At 40.5% G+C, this 19223-nt stretch overlaps 1 protein-coding gene across 2 annotated transcripts in view; it reads left to right on the top strand.

Moving 5' to 3' along the window:
- The first annotated feature begins 4172 nt into the window (after positions 1 to 4172).
- Positions 4173 to 19223, top strand: part of FGF2 (fibroblast growth factor 2) — a 73846-nt gene continuing 58795 nt past the window's right edge. The window contains exons 1-2 of one of the 2 annotated variants that reach the window (XM_066573784.1): positions 4173 to 4232; positions 7216 to 7538. In XM_066573784.1, coding sequence (XP_066429881.1) covers positions 7361 to 7538 — 178 coding nt within the window. In that variant the 5' untranslated portion in view covers positions 4173 to 4232; positions 7216 to 7360. Of the gene's footprint in view, positions 4233 to 6871; positions 7539 to 19223 lie in introns of those variants that run through there. The other variant, XM_066573783.1, reaches the window with a different exon arrangement.

Here is a 19223-nt window from a genome sequence, read left to right as displayed (position 1 = left end):
TGATTTAGTTTAGTAGCTGTTCTACTTTTCATAAAATCAGTCTCTCTGTGCTGCAGCGTGAGGCCAGCATGTAGTCCGCTCTATACCGTGCTTGCGCCGTGTAGTCCATGGCATTCATGAGCTCCAGCTGCTCCCGCCACTGATTGACAGTTTGTTTTTTTTCCCTATAAACAGAAAACCGTCAATTGTTCTCAGGGGAAGGGGACAACCACAGCTTATGCATATTCTTGGCAAAGTAAGTGAACCTCCTCCCCACTTTCCCTGCTGCCCTTGGATATGAAAGCATAAATATGGTAACAAATTCCCTTTAACCCAAGCCTAGACTGTGCCCAACTGCTAGAGGTTTATCAACTATATGTAGCTTGTATTTAGTGGCTACCCTGCTATGGCTGTGGGGTGCAAGCTTGTAAAGTAACCTCTCTCTGGCATGTGACCATTATCTTATCCAGACCGCTCCTCAGAATTTAGCAGATGTCTTTATGAACACATGAGCAGTTAATAAAAGTTGACCTGCTAACAGTATTTATTCTACTACTAACAGAAATCTGGATTATATGTGTGTTACACTACCAACGTGGTAATCGCTGATCACAGGGATACTTTTACTGTACATATCACCCACAAAATTGTTATTCACAGAAAATTACTATTATTAGGCTTACCTTGATTATATTTGGTTATTTTTCACATTGTGAGGCTTCAGTCACACAAAACCAAGATAATGCAGCATACAAAATGTGTATATATAGTTGCAAAAACATGTAGCTGCTAGCAGAAAGACTGAACTAGAATGGCGTTCATGGGAGGAGGTCACGAAGGGAGCTGCCATTGTCTTAAAGCATTGTAGTCCATCTCAAGTTTGTTTGAGACCAATGGAATGTTTCAAAATGCTTTGGAGAAAATGTTCTATGGACATAAAAAGTGGATATAAAAAGTCTACATAAGCCTCTTAGAATGCCATGTTTTTGTCATCTTAAAAAAATTCAACGAAGATCAATCTTTTCAGATTTATTTCCACCTTCTATGTGACCTGTTACCCATCGAAGAACAAACTGAAGTCTTTTAGGGTGGAAAAATAACAAAACTAAAATAATGGGGTTGCATAAGTGTGAACACCCTCTTATATTTGAGGAGGTGCTTGTGTTCAGAATTAGCCAATCACGTTTTAGGCTCATGATAAATAGTAGTCAGTACTCCGCTGCCACTATTAATAGTGATTCTGATTTCCCCCATATAAAGTTCAGCTCTTCAAGGGGAATTTTTCTGACATTTTCTTAGTTGCATCTTTTAGCAAAAGTCGTAAAGAACTTACAACGCATCAAAGGGATCTGATTGTTGGAAGGTATCAGTCAAGAGAAGGGGACAAAAAACCCTGCAAGGCATTACATATACCACAGAAGACAGTGATGACTTTCATCAAGAAGTGGATTAAATTTGGTACAACAGTGACATTACCAGGAACTGGATGTTCCTCAAAAATTGATGAAAAGACCAGAAGAAAATTGATCCGAGAAGCTGCCAAGAGGCCTACAGCAACAATAAAGGAGCTGTAGGAATGTGTAGAGCATGTGACAGCCACCTCCCGTATTATTCATATATCTGGGCTGTGGGGTAGGAGGGCAAGACCTCTTCTAAGAAAGTAAAAACATCCAAGCTTGACTATGTTTTGCCAAAACCTACATCAAGTCTGCCAAAAGTATGTGGGAGAACTTGTTATGGTCCTATGAGACCAAGGTTGGACTTTGTGGCCATAATTCCAAAAGATATGTTTGGCTCAAAGCCAACAATGCACAGCTTTAAAAGAAAATTATAAACACAGCGAAGCATGGTGGAGGCAGCATTATGTTTTGGGGCTGTTTTTCTTCTGCTGAAACTGGAGCTGTAATGGTTTATTATGTGGGTGAACCTGAAATGGTAAATTAAAATAAACTTATTCTATTAACCTGGCTAGAAATTATGTTCCTCATAAATCTATTGGGGAGTAGATGAAATGCTGGATGGTGAACTAGATTGCCCTGGAAGAGTCAATGCTCTGGCTGTTGGGTTCCATAAACGCGTGGTCTGCGTATAGTGGTACCAGAACTTTTTTTCATGCAACACTTCACGATCTGTAAGGATAGCTGCCAACTTCTCACTGACCATGATCCACGATAATTTAGTTTTCACAGAATCAATGGTAACTGAAGTTTTCCTCCAGGACCAAGTGACTGCGATCCACACAGCTAGAAGGCAATGGGATATCCATTTGTGTGTGTACTTGGGGATGTTAGGAATTTGTTTACCCAGTAGAGCTTCCCAGGGTGACTTTTGCAGTGACAGGTTTGTAATGGAGAATATTAGAGTATATATCTGGATCCAGACTCTACGAAGCCTAGAGCAATTCCACCAAATGTGTAGGAAGGAACCCTCACCTCCTCTGAAGCATAAGCCTGACGTCCCCGGGAACATACTGGCTAATCGTCTCGGAACCATATACCATCGCATTAAAAGTTTATAGTCCACCTCTGTTATTGCTACATTAATAGAAAGCTTTGCGGTTGAAATGCTAATACATAGTGTTTCATTTGTTCAAGACAAAATATCTCCAAGTTTGGAATGGAATGGACAGCCCGGAAAAACTCAAATTGTCTGAAGCCAAGTCTATCCACAAAATCAACTATTCTGTGAGGTCCTGCTCTATCCACCATCCAAACTCCTTTTTGTTCATACCCGAGGGATAGGCAGCATTACCAAATATTCTGGGTATGGGGAGGTGTCTAGATATCAGGTTATATCTTTTAGAGATTCTATCCCAGAGAGCCAGGGAGGAAGAAAGGGTGGGATTCATGATTGCTTTTTTATGTTCTGTGCCAAAATATGTCTTCAAGTGGCAGAGGAAAGACTGCCTGTGCCTCAATTAATACCCAAAGTAGTTTGGATCGTTCAAATTTGAACGATAATCACTTAATGTAAATATAGCCAACAATCGAACAATGAATGATAATTCGTTCGCTTATCGTTCATTTCATGTAAGTATGGAAATCATTGTTGGCTCGTTTGTTACTCGCTCAGTTTAAATGCCGATCGTTCATTCATTCTCATTCACTTGTACAGTGAATGTAAACAACTTAAAGATTTGCAAGTGAATGATTTATCCCTCGTGCAAACAAGCTGCACGGTGGAAAATTTTTAATGAAAGTGTATTGTAAAAATGATTTTTAGCCCAAAGTATATGCATTTTAAGTTAAAACAAATTGCCCCCAAAGGTGTCCATAGCTCTTAAACATTCCAAACCCTCCACACAGGTGAGCAGTTATTGTTCTCCTTGATTATTATTAGTATGTTGTTTTAACACAGCTTAGAGGGTTCATTAGTCACAATTAACCATTTCACCGCTCTAAGCCTCCAGGAATGTTACTATCCATACTATCCATCTCTCTACCACCCTAGGTTAAAATCCGCCCATCAAACCACCCAATGTGTAAATGAAAAAAGACTTCGGCAGCATCCGGGGTGCAAATTGATATCCAAAGTTTTATTCCCCCATCACAGAAAAACAGGCAACGTTTCGGCCATGTTGGCCTTTGTCAAGCCCTTGGAGGGATATACAATTTATGCTGCTGGCGACCTGCTTTCTCTAAACCACCCAATGTGTAGTATATTGTGGTATTCGTTTTTCATTTAATTGCTGTATTATTTGAGGAGTGGCCTTTGCATATTAGATATTATTTCCATACCACACAGTAGCATTGCTTTTAACAATATAACTGAATTATATAGCCTTAATTTGGCAGTATAGTATGAACACTGTATGGGAGTATTATTTAGTCATTGTATGGTGTTCTTATTTGGACACTGAATTCCAGTATTGTGTAGGCACTATTTAATAGTATGTTTTGGGTAGTTTATGGTAGTATAATTGTGGCACTATATGCCATTGCATGGATATTTGTATATTGCATGAAGATCCTATTGTGTAGACCCTGTGTGGAAGTATTATTTATGAGGGTGGGGTGTAAGAAATTGCAAGTAGAACTGCATAAAAAATGTTGTGTAAAGGGCCCTACTTTGCTTTTTGCAAAGAATTTCATTTTTATTAAGGCAGATTCTACTTTTTAATGTGTTGTTTAATCTCTTGTCCCCTAGTCAGAATGAGATGACTCTGCTGACTATTTCCCAGTCTACATAATACAGCTTCAAAATGATCTGCTGAAAACATGTCTCACAAAGTAAAAAATGCCCCATTCTTGCTGGTATGTAAATCTTATTTGGATGATCCACCTTATAACTTTTACTTTTTTTTTCAAAGTTCCATGTCAAATTAAAGAATGGCCAAGAGTATACCAAAATATCGGACTAGCGCACTACAATGTCAGAGATTGGGGGATCCTTCAGTGGCCTTGGTTTGGACATCATAAAAGGAAACACACAAATACTAAAAATGTAAAATATTCCTGATATCAGTGCCACCGATATATTGTGGTGGGAGGATGAAATTGTACCCACCTGGTGTGTGTCTCCTGATGGTGACACACAATAATCCGGTAAAACCGAATATCAATCATGTAAAGGTTAGAAGATCCAATGTACCTGTATTCACAGCCAGACCAGCGTTAGATATGTACCATCCCCAGGAATGCAAACAGGTCGAAATAACAAAAAAAGAAGGGAGAAGTCAGGCGCTCAATCACCCCTGGCCTCCCTCATGCATAGACGCAGTGCTTTGCCGTGTTTTTTCTTTTGTTTTCGACCGTGATCAAAGACATGTCTGCGAGGCCCCATTGATTTCAATGGGAGCATTATACAGCGATTACTGCAGATTTCAAAATGCTGCGTTAATCGTGGTAAAAAACGCCTGAGTGAGAGAGGCCTAAGGGGTATAACAGGAAAAAAAACCTTTCTTAAACATATATAATTTTAGATATCATTGAGAAAGGGTTTTTTCCTGTTATATCCCTGAACTGCATTGGTTAATAAAGTAATTCATCTACATCTGTACCTCCAGACCTTTTTGGGGAACTTGTGAAATTGTGAGATTTGGCGGCTCTGGGGTAAGAGGTTTTCCTCTGCCCCCTTCTTATGTAAGTGCCTTTCTTTATACTTATTTCACTGGAAAAGAGCCAAAAATGCAATACCTGATGAGATGCAGAGCAGGCATAATCGTCGTTAAGCAGGCACGATCGCCGCTAAGCAGGCACGATCGCCATAAGACCGGCACAATGGCCGTAGACCCTAACAATATGCAGCAAGCCAGACTATAAACCAGAGGAGCTAAACTGTCCACTGTAGACCTATATGCAGCCACCCACTCAACCCAGCCCAGATTGGCAAAGAGCGACTGCATGCAACCAAATCTGCAATGTGCATCTTATCAGGTATTGCAATTTTGGCTCTTTTCCAGTGAACTATGTTTTTGTGTTCCCCCTCACCTCTGTGATTTTAATTTACTTTGCAGTGAGATAGTGTAGGTTCTGACGGATGCGGTGTGGCCTTGCCGTCGGCCCGTCAGCTTATGCGTCTTGCCCAAAATGCTAACACCTGCATTTTATTAGTGTGTATCAATAGTTCCTTTATGCAGTTTGCTATAGACTTCTAGGGGAGCCCAAGATGTCAGCCAGTGCGGCCCACTGTTGAGATACAGGGCAACCCACTGCTATGTCAATGTGAGTTGTAATCCTGTATTGTGGGACGCACCCATCTATTGGCTGGCTTCTGTGGTATCGTTCACATTGCAGATTTAGTTGCATGCAGTCTGGGCTGGGTTGAGTGAGTGGCTGCATAGAAGTCTGCAGTGGACAGCTTAGCTCCTCTGGTTTATAGTCTGGCTTGCTGCCAGGGGCGTAACTAAAGAGGGTCCAGGGGATGCGATTGCACTCGGGCCCAGGAGCCTTGGGGGGCCCATAAGGCCTCTCTTCTCCATATAGGACTCCCAGTACTATGAATAAAGCATTATAGTTGGGGGCCCCGTTCCAGGTTTTGCATTGGGGCCCAGGAACTTCAAGTTACGCCTCTGCTTGCTGCATATTGTTAGGTTCTACGGCCATTGTGCCGAGCCTACGGGCATTGTGCCTACCCTACGGCCATTGTGCCTGCTTAGCGGCGATCGTGCCTGCTCTGCACTTTATCGGGTAATGCATTTTTAGCTCTTTTCCAGTGACATATGTTTTTGTGTTCCCCTCACCTTTCTTTATACTTACCCTGTTACATAGAAATATACCAGCTTCAGCGGCGATTGAGCGCCTCTCTTCTACCCTCTTTCTGTTATTTGGTTTGGACATGTGTAAAAGGGTCCCGAGCATAAAGTTGGCAGTACAAGGGAAAAAAAATCATGAAACCTATTTATATTAGGGAATTTCATATACAACAACACTCTAATGTACTTCTGTTATTCTTTTAGGAGTTATTTTATACTGTATCAGGTCCTGCAAGAATAAAAGTATATTAGCTAACTTCTACAGATGCAAACTCCTTAATTACTGCCTGGAGTTCTTGTTTCACGCATGGGGGTAAAAACTACTTTTTAATATAATCTAATACTCTATGAAAGACATTTTCAATCATTTTCTGTAATAACGTAACAAGTGAGACGTGAAATAGTTCCATCGAATGCACATGACTTGAGGCCTGGAACTTGAGCTATTACTGTTAGTTTCATCACCGCGATGCCTGCTTCTTCTGAAAGTTAGCTGAATAATAAAAGTACTGGCAAGCTCCTGGTGCACAAACACCCCCATCTCCTCTCCTGTCCTTCCCTCCTCCTAGGATTGCCCTGCAAAGTAATTCAGTGCTGGGGGAGGGAGCCTAATGCTGAGAAGTGACTGGCAGAGCCTGTCTAAGAAAATACCCAGGAACACTATACTGCTTCTTATAGTTTATAAACTTTCTGGCACTGTACTTTCATGTAGCTTCCTGGGAAAATACAGAGTGCTCACAACATCACTAAGGAGCAGAAGTAGGAGGAAGAAGAAGAGGGAGGTGGAGGAGGGCTTCACCTATTTTAATAAATAAGACCATTTTGACAGAACAAGTACTGATGGTAGAGGGTTGGACCAGGATGAAGATCAGTCTGCACAGTGCCGCAGGCTCAGGCCACTTCTGCCTTCATCACTGAGGAGCATGGATGACACAATTTTAGGATATCAGGAGGCAGACATATAGGGCTGGATGCAACATCCTCATACTTACATCATGAATCTACAATAGAGTGACTCCTAAGACTTGGTCTTTTACTTGCAGCTGCCAGTAATTGAATGAACAGTGAGGAGGCCCAGGCGAGGAGAGACAGCTAACGCAGGACGCATATCTGTCAGCCACTGCTACCTGCCGGATCAGGGCCACCCTGCCAAGAACAAGGGGAAAAACATTTAATACTGAGGTGGGGATGGCAGCAGGGAGTATCACTACTCTCCCACCAGCGGCAGATGATGGGGGTAGCACTCCATTCCCCCCAGGAAACTTTAAGGACCCCAAGAGACTCTACTGTAAGAATGGAGGATACTTCCTAAGGATCAATTCAGATGGGAGAGTAGATGGCTCTCGGGAGAAGGGCGACTCTCATAGTAAGTATTTGGAATATTGTAACATTATTTGGAATGATGTATTTTTGTTTGTTGATAAATATTGGTGGAAATGAATACAAGGTTAATGCTGGTTTTATTGTAACAATACAGATCCAATGCATATAATTCATTGCAACAGTCCTCACAAGGGTGTCATTTTAAGAAGAAAGAAAAGTTGACTGTTAGTTTGTACTGAATGTGGCAATTCCTGTTTGCCCAGTCTTTCATTCATGAATGATCCCATCCTCCTATAGATGCTAGGTGATAGCCACTAATGGAAGACATTACTGCATTGTTAGGAGCTGCCACACAACTATTCACCACTACATCTGTATTTTTTAGACAGAGCTATATCCCCTGCTGCCTCTTCCCTACTTCTTTCTATATCTATGTAATCTGTAGTCATAGCACTCTTTATGAATCAGGAGGATTAGGATGAACACTGCTATAAATCCCATCCAGGTAGTTCAATATGTGAGTTACCTGCAGTGAATGGAAATGGCTGGGATAACATCAGCGCTATCATTTTCTGTTATTCAGCTTCGTCCTTAAAGCCAAACAACGGGAATAACAAAAGTGCCAGATTTGGCATATGCTGGACCAAAACAGCACCTGACAGACCCCATTAAGGATAATGGAGTCCATACCACTCTATGTATGCCCGCCGGTATTTTACCAGACAAAATAGCACAGCATATTGCGTTATGTTGTCCAGCACTTGTGCTACATCTGCAGCGGAGACATGGAGCCTCCAGCCGGTGTAAGCATAGTCTCAGATACTAGATTTGAATAGCACCAACATAGTCTGCAGCGCTTGGCACTTTTTAGACTCAGAGGCTGAGAACATCTTGTAAACAATGACAAATATTAGAAACCAAACATCTGGCAATAACGAAGCACAAAAGAGAGGATAATGCCCTCTAGGGCTTACAATTTGTAGAGTAACCCTTATGACAGCCAATACTGAACTATTTACTGTAACCAATAGGACCCCACTAGAGTGCAGCGTTTATCCTACACCCATAACCATGAATAGATAACGTGTGATATATATCTTTCTGTGTACGTAATACACATATATGCACAAAAATATACATACATCATAGTAATGATATAAAAAAAAACTTATTCTGCAATCCAATTGGAGAACACAATCCTCGCTGAGGTAGTTGCAGACCCGTTCCTGTGGAAGGAGAGAGCATTTCCGTAATTCCTTTCAGCTGCCAGTCAAATAAAATCCCAAAATGAATCATTGTGTAGTGCAATCTATAGTTTATAATATTATATATATATATATATATATATATATATATATATATATGCATATGCATCTTTACTGCCATTGTTATTTTCCTTTGCTTCTGTACTAGACTGCAGCATTTCCCTGGTTCACACAGTTGCACATGTGGAAATTGGTGGCAATATCTAAAAGTTGTGTGTATCTATAATGACTAATAATGAAAATACTCAGATCAAGCCAATTAAGAAAAATGTATGTCATCTGGCACAGCAGGCATGCCAGCTGGTTCGCCTGCCATGGACTGACTGCCAACCACAGGGGATAAAACATCACATTTATTTGTTGTGTCAGCACTTTGCTGTAACAGTAACCCTTCATCAGTACTGCTGTACTAACCTCAACAATGTGATATAAAGCCGGGCACTATTATATATCAACCTCATTTCAGTTTATCAAATGGATAGACAAGTTCTGTACAGCCACTAAACAAAAACCAAAACATTACGTAAAGAGTGCATTTTCATAAAAGATATGCTATAGAGTTATGGGTAAAAACCTACAAAGCTTTGTTCACACTAGTGTACAGTTGTCCCTCAACGTTGGTGATTGTTGTAGGATGAATCTGTTTTCGAGTTACAATGGCCCTGGAAAAACCATTGTATGTTGAATATGTTCTATACTGAAGCCATTGTAACTTGAGGGATCACTTGTAGTGGTTTCCATGTATAATGCCCTGAGATTTTTGGGCACAACTCGCAACAGACAGCACACGGACACAAGTCCAAGCGGCAGAGACCACAGACATTGTATGTCTTATTCTCAGCTGTGATATGGGTCCAAATTAGAGATGAGCGAGCATACTCGCTAAGGCAAACTACTTGAACGAGTAGTGCCTTATTAGAGTACCTGCCCGCTCGTCTCTAAAGATTCGGCTGCCGGCGTGGGCGAGCGGTGAGTTGCGGGAGTGAGCAGGGGGGAACGGGGGGGGGGGGGGGAGGAGAGAGTGAGAGAGATCTCCCCTCCGTTCCTCCCCGCTCTCCCCCGCCCCCGCCAGCAGCCAAATCTTTAGAGACAAGCGGGCAGGTACTCGAATAAGGCACTACTCGCTCGAGTAGTTTGCCTTAGTGAGTATGCTTGCTCATCTCTAGTCAGAATAGGACAAGTGCTCATGCGAGTAGCCTAATTGGTTGTAATGGGACCATGTGCTGTGCATAAAATACATGGATAGAACGCGGATGGGATATATGCCCATCTGAATAGGCTCTTATTAAAATGGAAGACTGCAGGTAAAATACTGTGTTCTACCTTGTGATTTTCTCTTTGTTGTTCTTTGAGTCCCTGTGTCATGCACTGCCGCCTTGTCCCTGTATCAGGCATGGAACGGTTTGGACTGGAATGGTCTTTTTAAAGGATGGGCTCAACAGGGCACCCTATGTCTATATGCTATATGAAGGAAAGGGGCTCCACCTTTGGAGGACTTTGGGTACAAATTACATAGTCGTCATGCATTCATTTGAATACGTACTAAACTATGTAATACTACGTTTCCCATATGGTGGCCGCAGGGTAAATGTATTGCTAGCTACAACTAAATTCAACCATTTCCTCTGATCACCAGGGTTTTCAAAAGCTGGACCATCCACTGTATCAATAAGCAAGGATATGTCATGATATAATTGTGTATATGAATGCTATATTGCTGATTGTTGAGTGATTTCAATTTATCCACTTCCATGTTTAAGAGTTCCAGCAATCATATTAGGCAACATTCACACTGCATTTTCTGTGTATGTTGAACATATGAGTTAAGGTATGCATCACAAAAGTGTAAAAATGTATGCAAAGGTATACCTCATTTGCAGTATTCATTTTCATTAAAAAAAATTTCTCTGAAGTTAGGAAAACATACTCTAAGTGGCCTCCTTCTGCTACGATAGAATCATAGAGTCATAGAATTGTAGAGTTGGAAGGGACCTCCAAAATGATCTGGTTCAACCCCCTGCTCAGTGTAGAATTCACTAAATCATCCCAGACAGATGTATGTCCAGCCTTTGTTTTAACACTTCCATTGAAGGAGAAAGCTCCACCTTCTGTGGTAACCTGTTCCACTCATTGATCACCCTCACTTTCAGAAAGTTTTTTGTAATATCTAATTTGTGTTTCCTCCCTTTCAGTTTCATCCTATTGCTTCTAGTGTTTCCTTGTGCAAATGAGAATAGGGCTGATCCCTCTGCACTGAAAGCCCTTCACATATTTGTAGACAACTATTAAGTCTCTTCTCAGCCTTCTTTTTTGCAAGCCAAACATTCCCAGATCCTTTAACCATTCCTCATAGGACATGATTTGCAGACTGCTCACCATCTTGGTAACTCTTCTCTGAACTTGCTCCAGTTTGTCTATGTCTTTTTTAAAGTAGGGTGCCTAGATCTGGAAATAATATTTCAGATGAGGTCTGACTAAGGAAGTCAGGAGTAGAGGGGCATAATTACCTCATGTGATCTAGACTCTATGCTTCTCTTAATACATCCCAGAATTGTGTTTGCCTTTTTGGCTGCTGCATCACATTGTTGACTCATGTTCAGTCTGTGATCTATTAGTATAGGGGTCCCCAACTCCAGTCCTCAGGAACCACCAACAGGTCATGTTTTCAGGATATCCTATGGTAAGAACATCTGTGGCAATGTCTGAGGCACCGACTATAATTACATCACCTGTGCAATACTGAGGAAATCCTGAAAACATGACCTGTTAGAGGTCCCTGAAGACTGGAGGTGGGGAACACTGTATTAGTATACCCAAGTCTTTTTCACATGTGCTGCTTAGCCCAATTCCTCCCATTCTGTATTTGCTTTTTTCATTTTTTTTGCCAGATGTAGGACTTTGCATTTCTCCTTGTTAAATACCATTCTGTTAGTCGCCGTGCACTGTTCAAGCTTTCCAGATCTTTTTGAATACTCTCTCTCTCTCTCTTCCCTAGTGTTAGCTATCCCTCCTAGCTTTGTGTAGTCTGCAAATTTGATCAGTTTCCCATCAATTCCCTAGATCATTTATAAAAATGTTGAACAACAATGGTTTGGGAAGAGCCTTGTGGTACCCAACTTTGATACATTCTTTCACTTGGACGTGCAGCCATTAACGACTGCTCTTTAGTTTCAAAATACTTTATTCAGGAGTCAAACATATAAAGTACAACTTCTTTTAAAATATTCAAGAGTGAATTTCCCCTCGCAGGGGGTGTAACATAACAAACAGCATTAATCCTATTCCTAAATTGAGTGTACTATTCTCTTATCCAATTTAATTCTAACAATATTATTCCTTAGACTCTCTATCTCCGGTTTTCACTAGAAATATTGTTTCAACAAAAAACAAACAAACAAAAAAAAATAAAAAGTAAAATAAATAAATAAAATTTAAAAAAAAATTTGTAGGTCCTAAATATCGTGGTTCAAACATTAAACTTTTAACGAAGATCAACTGTGGTCGTCTCTCATTCCCTTATTGGGTGCTTTCGTATTTCTCTCGTCTATTCATCATATGGGTCTTATTTTTATGTCGACTGGAGGATGTGTCTCAATCCTGGTATTTCTACAACGACTGCTCTTTAAGTACGATCACTCAGTCAGTTGCGAATCCACCCAACAGTTGCCTTGTTAATCCCATATTTGGTCATTTTTTAAAATAAGTATGGTATAAGATACTTTGTCAAATGCTTTACTAAAGTCAATATATACTATATCCACCGCATTTCCCTCATCAACCCAGTCAGTGATTCTGTCATAGAAGGAAATTAAATTCATCTGGCATGAACTGTTTGTTACAAACCCATGCTGGCTCTGGTTAATTACTCTATTTTTATCCAAGTACTTGCATACATGCTGTTTAATAGGGGCAGATCATGCAGGAAGTCATCCACCGTTATCCGCAGGAGATCCGTGTTGAGAGTCTCTGGAATGAACATAGGTCCAGCAATGGCTCCATGCATGTATCGTAGTCAAAGGAGGCCACGAAATCTGAAATCCGTGTTCCAGGGCCCACAGGGGCCTATGTGCCATACCATCATGTAGCAGGTCTATGCCTTCCTATTCAAGTATGCTGTTTTCATTTTAATATATTGAGATACAGCGGTGGATCAGTCTTTTTGACTATACACCCTGTATAATCATTTTATTTGGTTTGTGCCAGACCGTTGAAACATACATACGGTAGTAGCAAATTATAGCAATCATTACTTGGCAGCTGAATAGCAGTCACTTTCAGTTATACACAGGAATTAACAGTATGACCAATGCAAGTAGTAGATGGGTTTCAATGGTACAGGCACTTCAGTTGGCTTAGGGGTTGCAGAACATTGTAAGACAATTTCAAATACTCTGGCAATAAAATCAAGAACATTCAACAGTAGACTTTGAACCTCTATAACACTAAATTGGCTTACAGGTCTTTGTAGAACCAGGTGCAGTCTCTTAACTTCTTTGTTCAAGTGTGATTGTTCTCAGCAAGAGAAACAAAGTAATTTTGTAGATATGATAACTTTTAATGGATAACAAAAATATATGATGTTATAGTGAGCTTTCCAACCTACGCAGGGTTCTTCCTCAGGCATAATGGAACAGATCTAAAAACGTATTAATATAAAAACATATCACATGGGAAGGCACAAACGCAGTCCAGTTACATATATACAACACTACCTTCGGTACTTGTGACACACTCTGGAATTTGCTGCCCGCGCAGGATACAACACTGTTGCTTTTGTATTCTCAGTCACTTAATGTTCCCAAATGCTTGTTTACACAATCTCTTTACACTCTTTGGTTACTCAGTCTCTTTGGCTACTTATCTGGGCTTTTGCACACTGTAGATACCCAATACGTCTTCAGCTAGTTCTGTCTCATAGTCTCTCTCAGGGACTCGGCAACTCAACAAGTCCCCCGACTGAAGCTACCACAGCTCCAATGGTCCAAACTTTCCAGGCTCTCTCTTCCTTTCTACAGGAGACTCCTGGAATTACTCAGCCTCTACCTCATCAGGCATCCACGGCTTCTCTCTTGGCTCACGACTCCAGGCTGCACCTAACATCTGCCCAGAACTCACACACCTCTCTTGCACACTCGACCAATCTGGCAAACACAACCAACAGTTGCACCTCGCACCCTACTTCTTATATTTCCACAGGCAGGGCTAAACATGCCCTCTGATTCATATATCAGTCATCGTTACAAGTCTCTAATAAGTGTCAGCAACTATGTCACTCAGTTATGATATACATATTTGCAATATCCCATATACCCATGCAGTTGTGCAATAAACTACATAGCATTTCATTTGCTAAATGTCCATATCTTAGCATTAATCAGCTATCACTGCAGAATTACTATTGTAGTATTTCGAACAATATCTCTAATGAACAGTATCTCTAGCATTTCCCTCACATTAGCATATCTTTCCTACATATGCATAACTGTTTACCGAAAGGCCTTTTTACATGGAACGATTATCGTTCGAAAATTTGTTGGATCATGCAAATTTAAACGATAACCATTCAGTTTAAACACGGCCAACGATTGAGGGACAAACGAGAAATCACTTGCTTCTCGTTTGTCGTTCATTTTATACAGGCATAAAAATAATCCTTTGCTCGTTCGCACATCATTGCCTGTGAACAGCAATCGTTTAGTTGTTCACATTCACTGGTACATAAAGTGTAAATGACTGAATGACGTGCTAATGTAATTTCAAACGATTTATCTGCCTGTATTGACAAGCTGAATGAGTGAACCCTATCATCAGTCACTCATGCAAACGATTTATCGTTCCATGTAAAAGGAGCCAGAGTCTTCACTAAACATCAGCATTTACAATACTACTTCAGCTAAACCCTTATATTACATCATCTTTACAAATAATCTCTATCTACAGCAGCATTTGACTATCTACTTAGCGTTAGATTTCACATCCCCCTTATATATAAACACATAGCTTAAAAATATAAATTTCCAGAAATACGTCACAGAAGGGGAAATATAAAGACATAAAAACAATCACAGAACATGGCCATATACTTACTGACTAAGGAAGGCAGATAGCTGCATCCTCTCATCATGCAGGTAGCAGACTACCAAATGAGGGAGCTAATTACACCTGTGAGGGACACCGATGAGACAGCCACTCACACTGCCTCTTAATATGTAAGAAAAGATTTCAGCGCTCTGTCAGAAATATACAGATTCCCTATTAAGGGTCTTACTTGTTATCGGGTGCCCGATTCTGTGGCACCCCTACAATTCCAGAAGGCGTATAGTAAAAGTAAGGAGATGATCCTAGATCAAATTCTTTATTGGCGATGCGTTTAGGCCTGATTCCCAAGCCTTTTTCAAGCATAAACATAAACATTAAATATGCATCTATTTATACATATAGCACTCACATGTATATGGGCGCCAAAATCCGGCGTCCTCCCGCCCTCAACGTTGTCGCTCTTAATATAGAGGGGGATAGATACTCCCACACAGAGTAGATACAGAGTGTCAGACCTTCTGATACATGTAGTCCAACATCCAGACCAGCAACCTAATAATGACGCCATAATAGTTCTCTGGGTTGCCCTGCATCTCAAAAAGTGAACCATATTGGTTCTATTGGTACTTTTGGTAAATATCCAGAAATGTTGCAACTGTTTGCAAAAGGTTGACAAACACTGTTGCAGGTGACTTGTGCCATATTCATTGAAGTGCCATTAAAACAAGAAATAACATAAAATGTAATTCTGCCTATAGTAACTGGTTAACTTAATACACATTTACATTAATGGCCATTAACACTTTATCATCTTCATTTGCATGTAAAAGGACCTCCAGGAGCTGTTTGCACAGCCCAGCATGTGTTTAAACATGCCCAGCTATGTATACAGCGTCCAACACATTCCTGTATTCTCCTCAAGGCTGCCAGCAGATCGCATTGTTCTCCTGGCAGCTAGTGTAAATATGCCGCGAGAAGAACATCATACAGTCTATTGAAAGCTGAGTAAAATACATTCAAATGGAATGTATTTGCTCAGTCTTTCAGCGGCTAAAGAATGGATTTTAAGTTTAACTAAAATCCATCGTTAAAATGAAAAGTACACTATGCCTGCATTTTCATGTAACGATAATTACTCATTTTCGGCCATTTGGATGAATTTTGGCAATAATCATAAAAGGGCCTTTAGATCTGAGATTTGTCTTGGCCTTTTAAGAAACTTCCATCCAGGGTTATCATATAGTCAAACCCTTTCCAGCAGGTTGGTTTTGGTTCTGAATCCCCCACCTGGTTTGGAGGCTACAGAAATCTGAGAGAACTCACTCAAGGATTGAAGCATGGAAATTCTTCTTGCGGGATAGGTAGCTAGATCTCTACATGCTACAGCTGCATCAACTTTTGAGGGAATCCCCATTCCTCCTGTTCCTCATCAAGCAAATAGAGGTTAAACCTGTCTCTCGGATCAAATTCATGGCTCTGACTTTCTTCTGATTCAGTAACACAAGGGTCTTTGATGCTCTAGAGGAATCCTGGTCAGCATACAAAACCCCTCATTTGCGATTTTATAAAAAAAACTGTTCTGATGAACTTTCTCGCTTGCTCCACAGAAAAGAGGGCTATAAAAGAGTGTTCTTCAGCAGAATCAGATTTGACTGTTCAATATCCTCCAAACATGGAGTGTATTTTTTCCTTACCTATGAGGGGAGCGTCAAATTTTTGCAGTTCTTCCAGGTGTCTTGCCATGGAGGACCGCACAAAGACCTTAACCCAGGACATCATCTACTGGGAAGCAGCTGAGATTGACAACCCTTATTCCTATCTAATGTTGTCTCTACAAGACTGGTCATTGCATCCATAAGGAAACTGAGCATCGCCATACCTGCAGGATATGGCGATGCTCAGAAAATCTCACTTAGTAACTCCTCTTGGCAAAAACCTAAGTCCTCACTAGACATCCTTCCTAGTGAAGACAGTATTAACATGGTAGCAGCAAAAACAAAATGGCACCCGGATAAGCATTCTGACATTCAGTATAGAATAGAATGGCTGTTGACCACCATCTCGAATTACAGAAAGAAACTGGCCAGGACATCAAACCCCTCTTGATATGGTGCTGGTAGAGTTATTCTTCAATTCTAAAATTGCATATAAGAATGACTGGTGTAGAATGTAGTGCCGCATAACTAGGCAAATTTATACCTCAGTCGTGGTCCATGGGTGACAACCCAACGAGGGCTGAAGTGGCTACTATTGTGTTTTTTTTCCTCAAATTTATGTCTATTAAGGTTTCATGTTTTAGTTACAGTTGTAAACTTAAAGGGGTTGTCCCGCGAAAGCAAGTGGGGTTATACACTTCTGTATGGCCATATTAATGCACTTTGTAATGTACATTGTGCATTAATTATGAGCCATACAGAAGTTATCAGAAGTTATTCACTTACCTGTTCCGTTGCTAGCGTCCTCGTCTCCATGGTGCCGTCTAATTTTCAGCGTCTAATCGCCGGATTAGACGCGCTTGCGCAGTCCTGTCTTCTTCTTTTCTGAATGGGGCCGCTCGTGCCGGAGAGCGGCTCCTTGTAGCTCCGCCCCGTCACGTGCCGATTCCAGCCAATCAGGAGGCTGGAATCGGCAATGGACCGCACAGAAGACCTGCGGTCCACCGAGGGAGAAGATCCCGGCGGCCATCTTCACCAGGTAAGTAAGAAGTCACCGGAGCGCGGGGATTCAGGTAAGCACTATCCCGTTTTCTTTTTTAACCCCTGCATCGGGTTTGTCTCGCGCCGAACGGGGGGGGCTATTGAAAAAAAAAAAAAAACGTTTCGGCGCGGGACAACCCCTTTAACAACTAGAGCAGGTATATTAACAGTAGAGTAGTACAAAATAAGATTACTTGTAGTACAGAACAAATGAGCATTATGAAAGCATAGTATTGATTTTAATTCAGTTATGATTGTTCTCAGTGAAAGAAACCAAGTAATCTTGTAGATATGATACCTTTTAATGGCTACCAAAAATACATGATGTTACAGCAAACTTTCGGGGATATCTGGCCCCCTTCGTCAGGCTAATGAATGAAACTAGTTTGGACGGCACATCATTATAACATACAGATGCAGAGGGGAGGGGAACACACTGCTCTTGATCTAAATAAATGTTCACACATAGAAATTTGAGACTGTTTTGCACTCAAACCTTAAAACAACAGACAAACTGACCTGAGACATAAATCCCAAATCAGTCCACTGTGCTCAGGACAGCTTTATGATGTGTCTTATCTCTCCTTCAACCTGCACATGAAAGGAGATGCAGGACCACCTATTGGATGGCAACATTATTACGAGTCAAGTTCTGAATTTTTATGACGTTTTAAAGAAAGAAAAAATAAATAAATTATGATTGGGAAGAGGACATCCCTCCTGACCTCCTTCAGACCTTTCATATTTTCCACTTATGTAAGAATCCCGGGCTAAGGTTCATTCCATTCTTGAGGATATCAAACATGGCCATAAATTTGTACTCCCAAATTTAGAGCTGTCTATAGGCACGGGCTTCTTGTGCCTAATGGGAATTTTAGCCCTGAATTTTCCCTGTCTGTTATTTGCTGACGTATAATATCAATTCTGCATCCCTACTTATTTATAAACCCACTGCTATATGAATACATGATGCATACTGCACAGCTCAGCATTATTCAGCTATTACTGTATGTGGAACTATCAATATTTGCTGTATTTCCCTTATGTATGAATTATTGCATTTGATTGCTATTTTACTTACATGTACACAACTTAATAGCAGGATTAGTAATTGTATAAAATATCTAAATTAAACCCCTTTTAAATTAAAATTAATGTTCCATTAAGTTTGAGTTGAAATCTAGGTAACTCTCCTTATTTGCATGCCTAGCAGGTCAGGAAATGAAGTGTTTTTCTGTTCTCAACAAACTCTTATTTATACCTTGTGGTAAGAACACTGTTATGATTACATGTCATTACTCATTATACACATGGACATCATCATTCATCAAACATAGACTAGCCAAAAAATGGAGACATTGTCCACCCCACTCATCAAATTCCAGTGTTAGTGCAAGACTTCCACCATTTGTCCTCACGAGCTTTGATAGATTAGCATGATGATCCCTTTAATACTCATTCATTGTAGTTCTAGTACAGTAACTAACTGTGGACATTCTGATAATGCACAAAGTCATGTTTAGGGTCATTATAAATTCTCTATATGACAGAAAATGAAACAAAATTCAGAATCATTTTCAAGATTTGAAAGAATACATTTAAGTAACCAACTTATATGCATCTATACCCTAAATAAAAAGCTTTATAGAGGTATACTTTGCCCTTTGCTATTAACTTTTTAAAATAATGTTATTTAACTGAACTGTTTCTTGAGTCGGATTTCTAAAT

Source organism: Eleutherodactylus coqui, chromosome 7 (assembly GCF_035609145.1).
Source record: "Eleutherodactylus coqui strain aEleCoq1 chromosome 7, aEleCoq1.hap1, whole genome shotgun sequence".
Classification (NCBI taxonomy): domain Eukaryota; kingdom Metazoa; phylum Chordata; class Amphibia; order Anura; family Eleutherodactylidae; genus Eleutherodactylus; species Eleutherodactylus coqui.
This window is presented reverse-complemented; position numbering and strand designations above follow the sequence as displayed.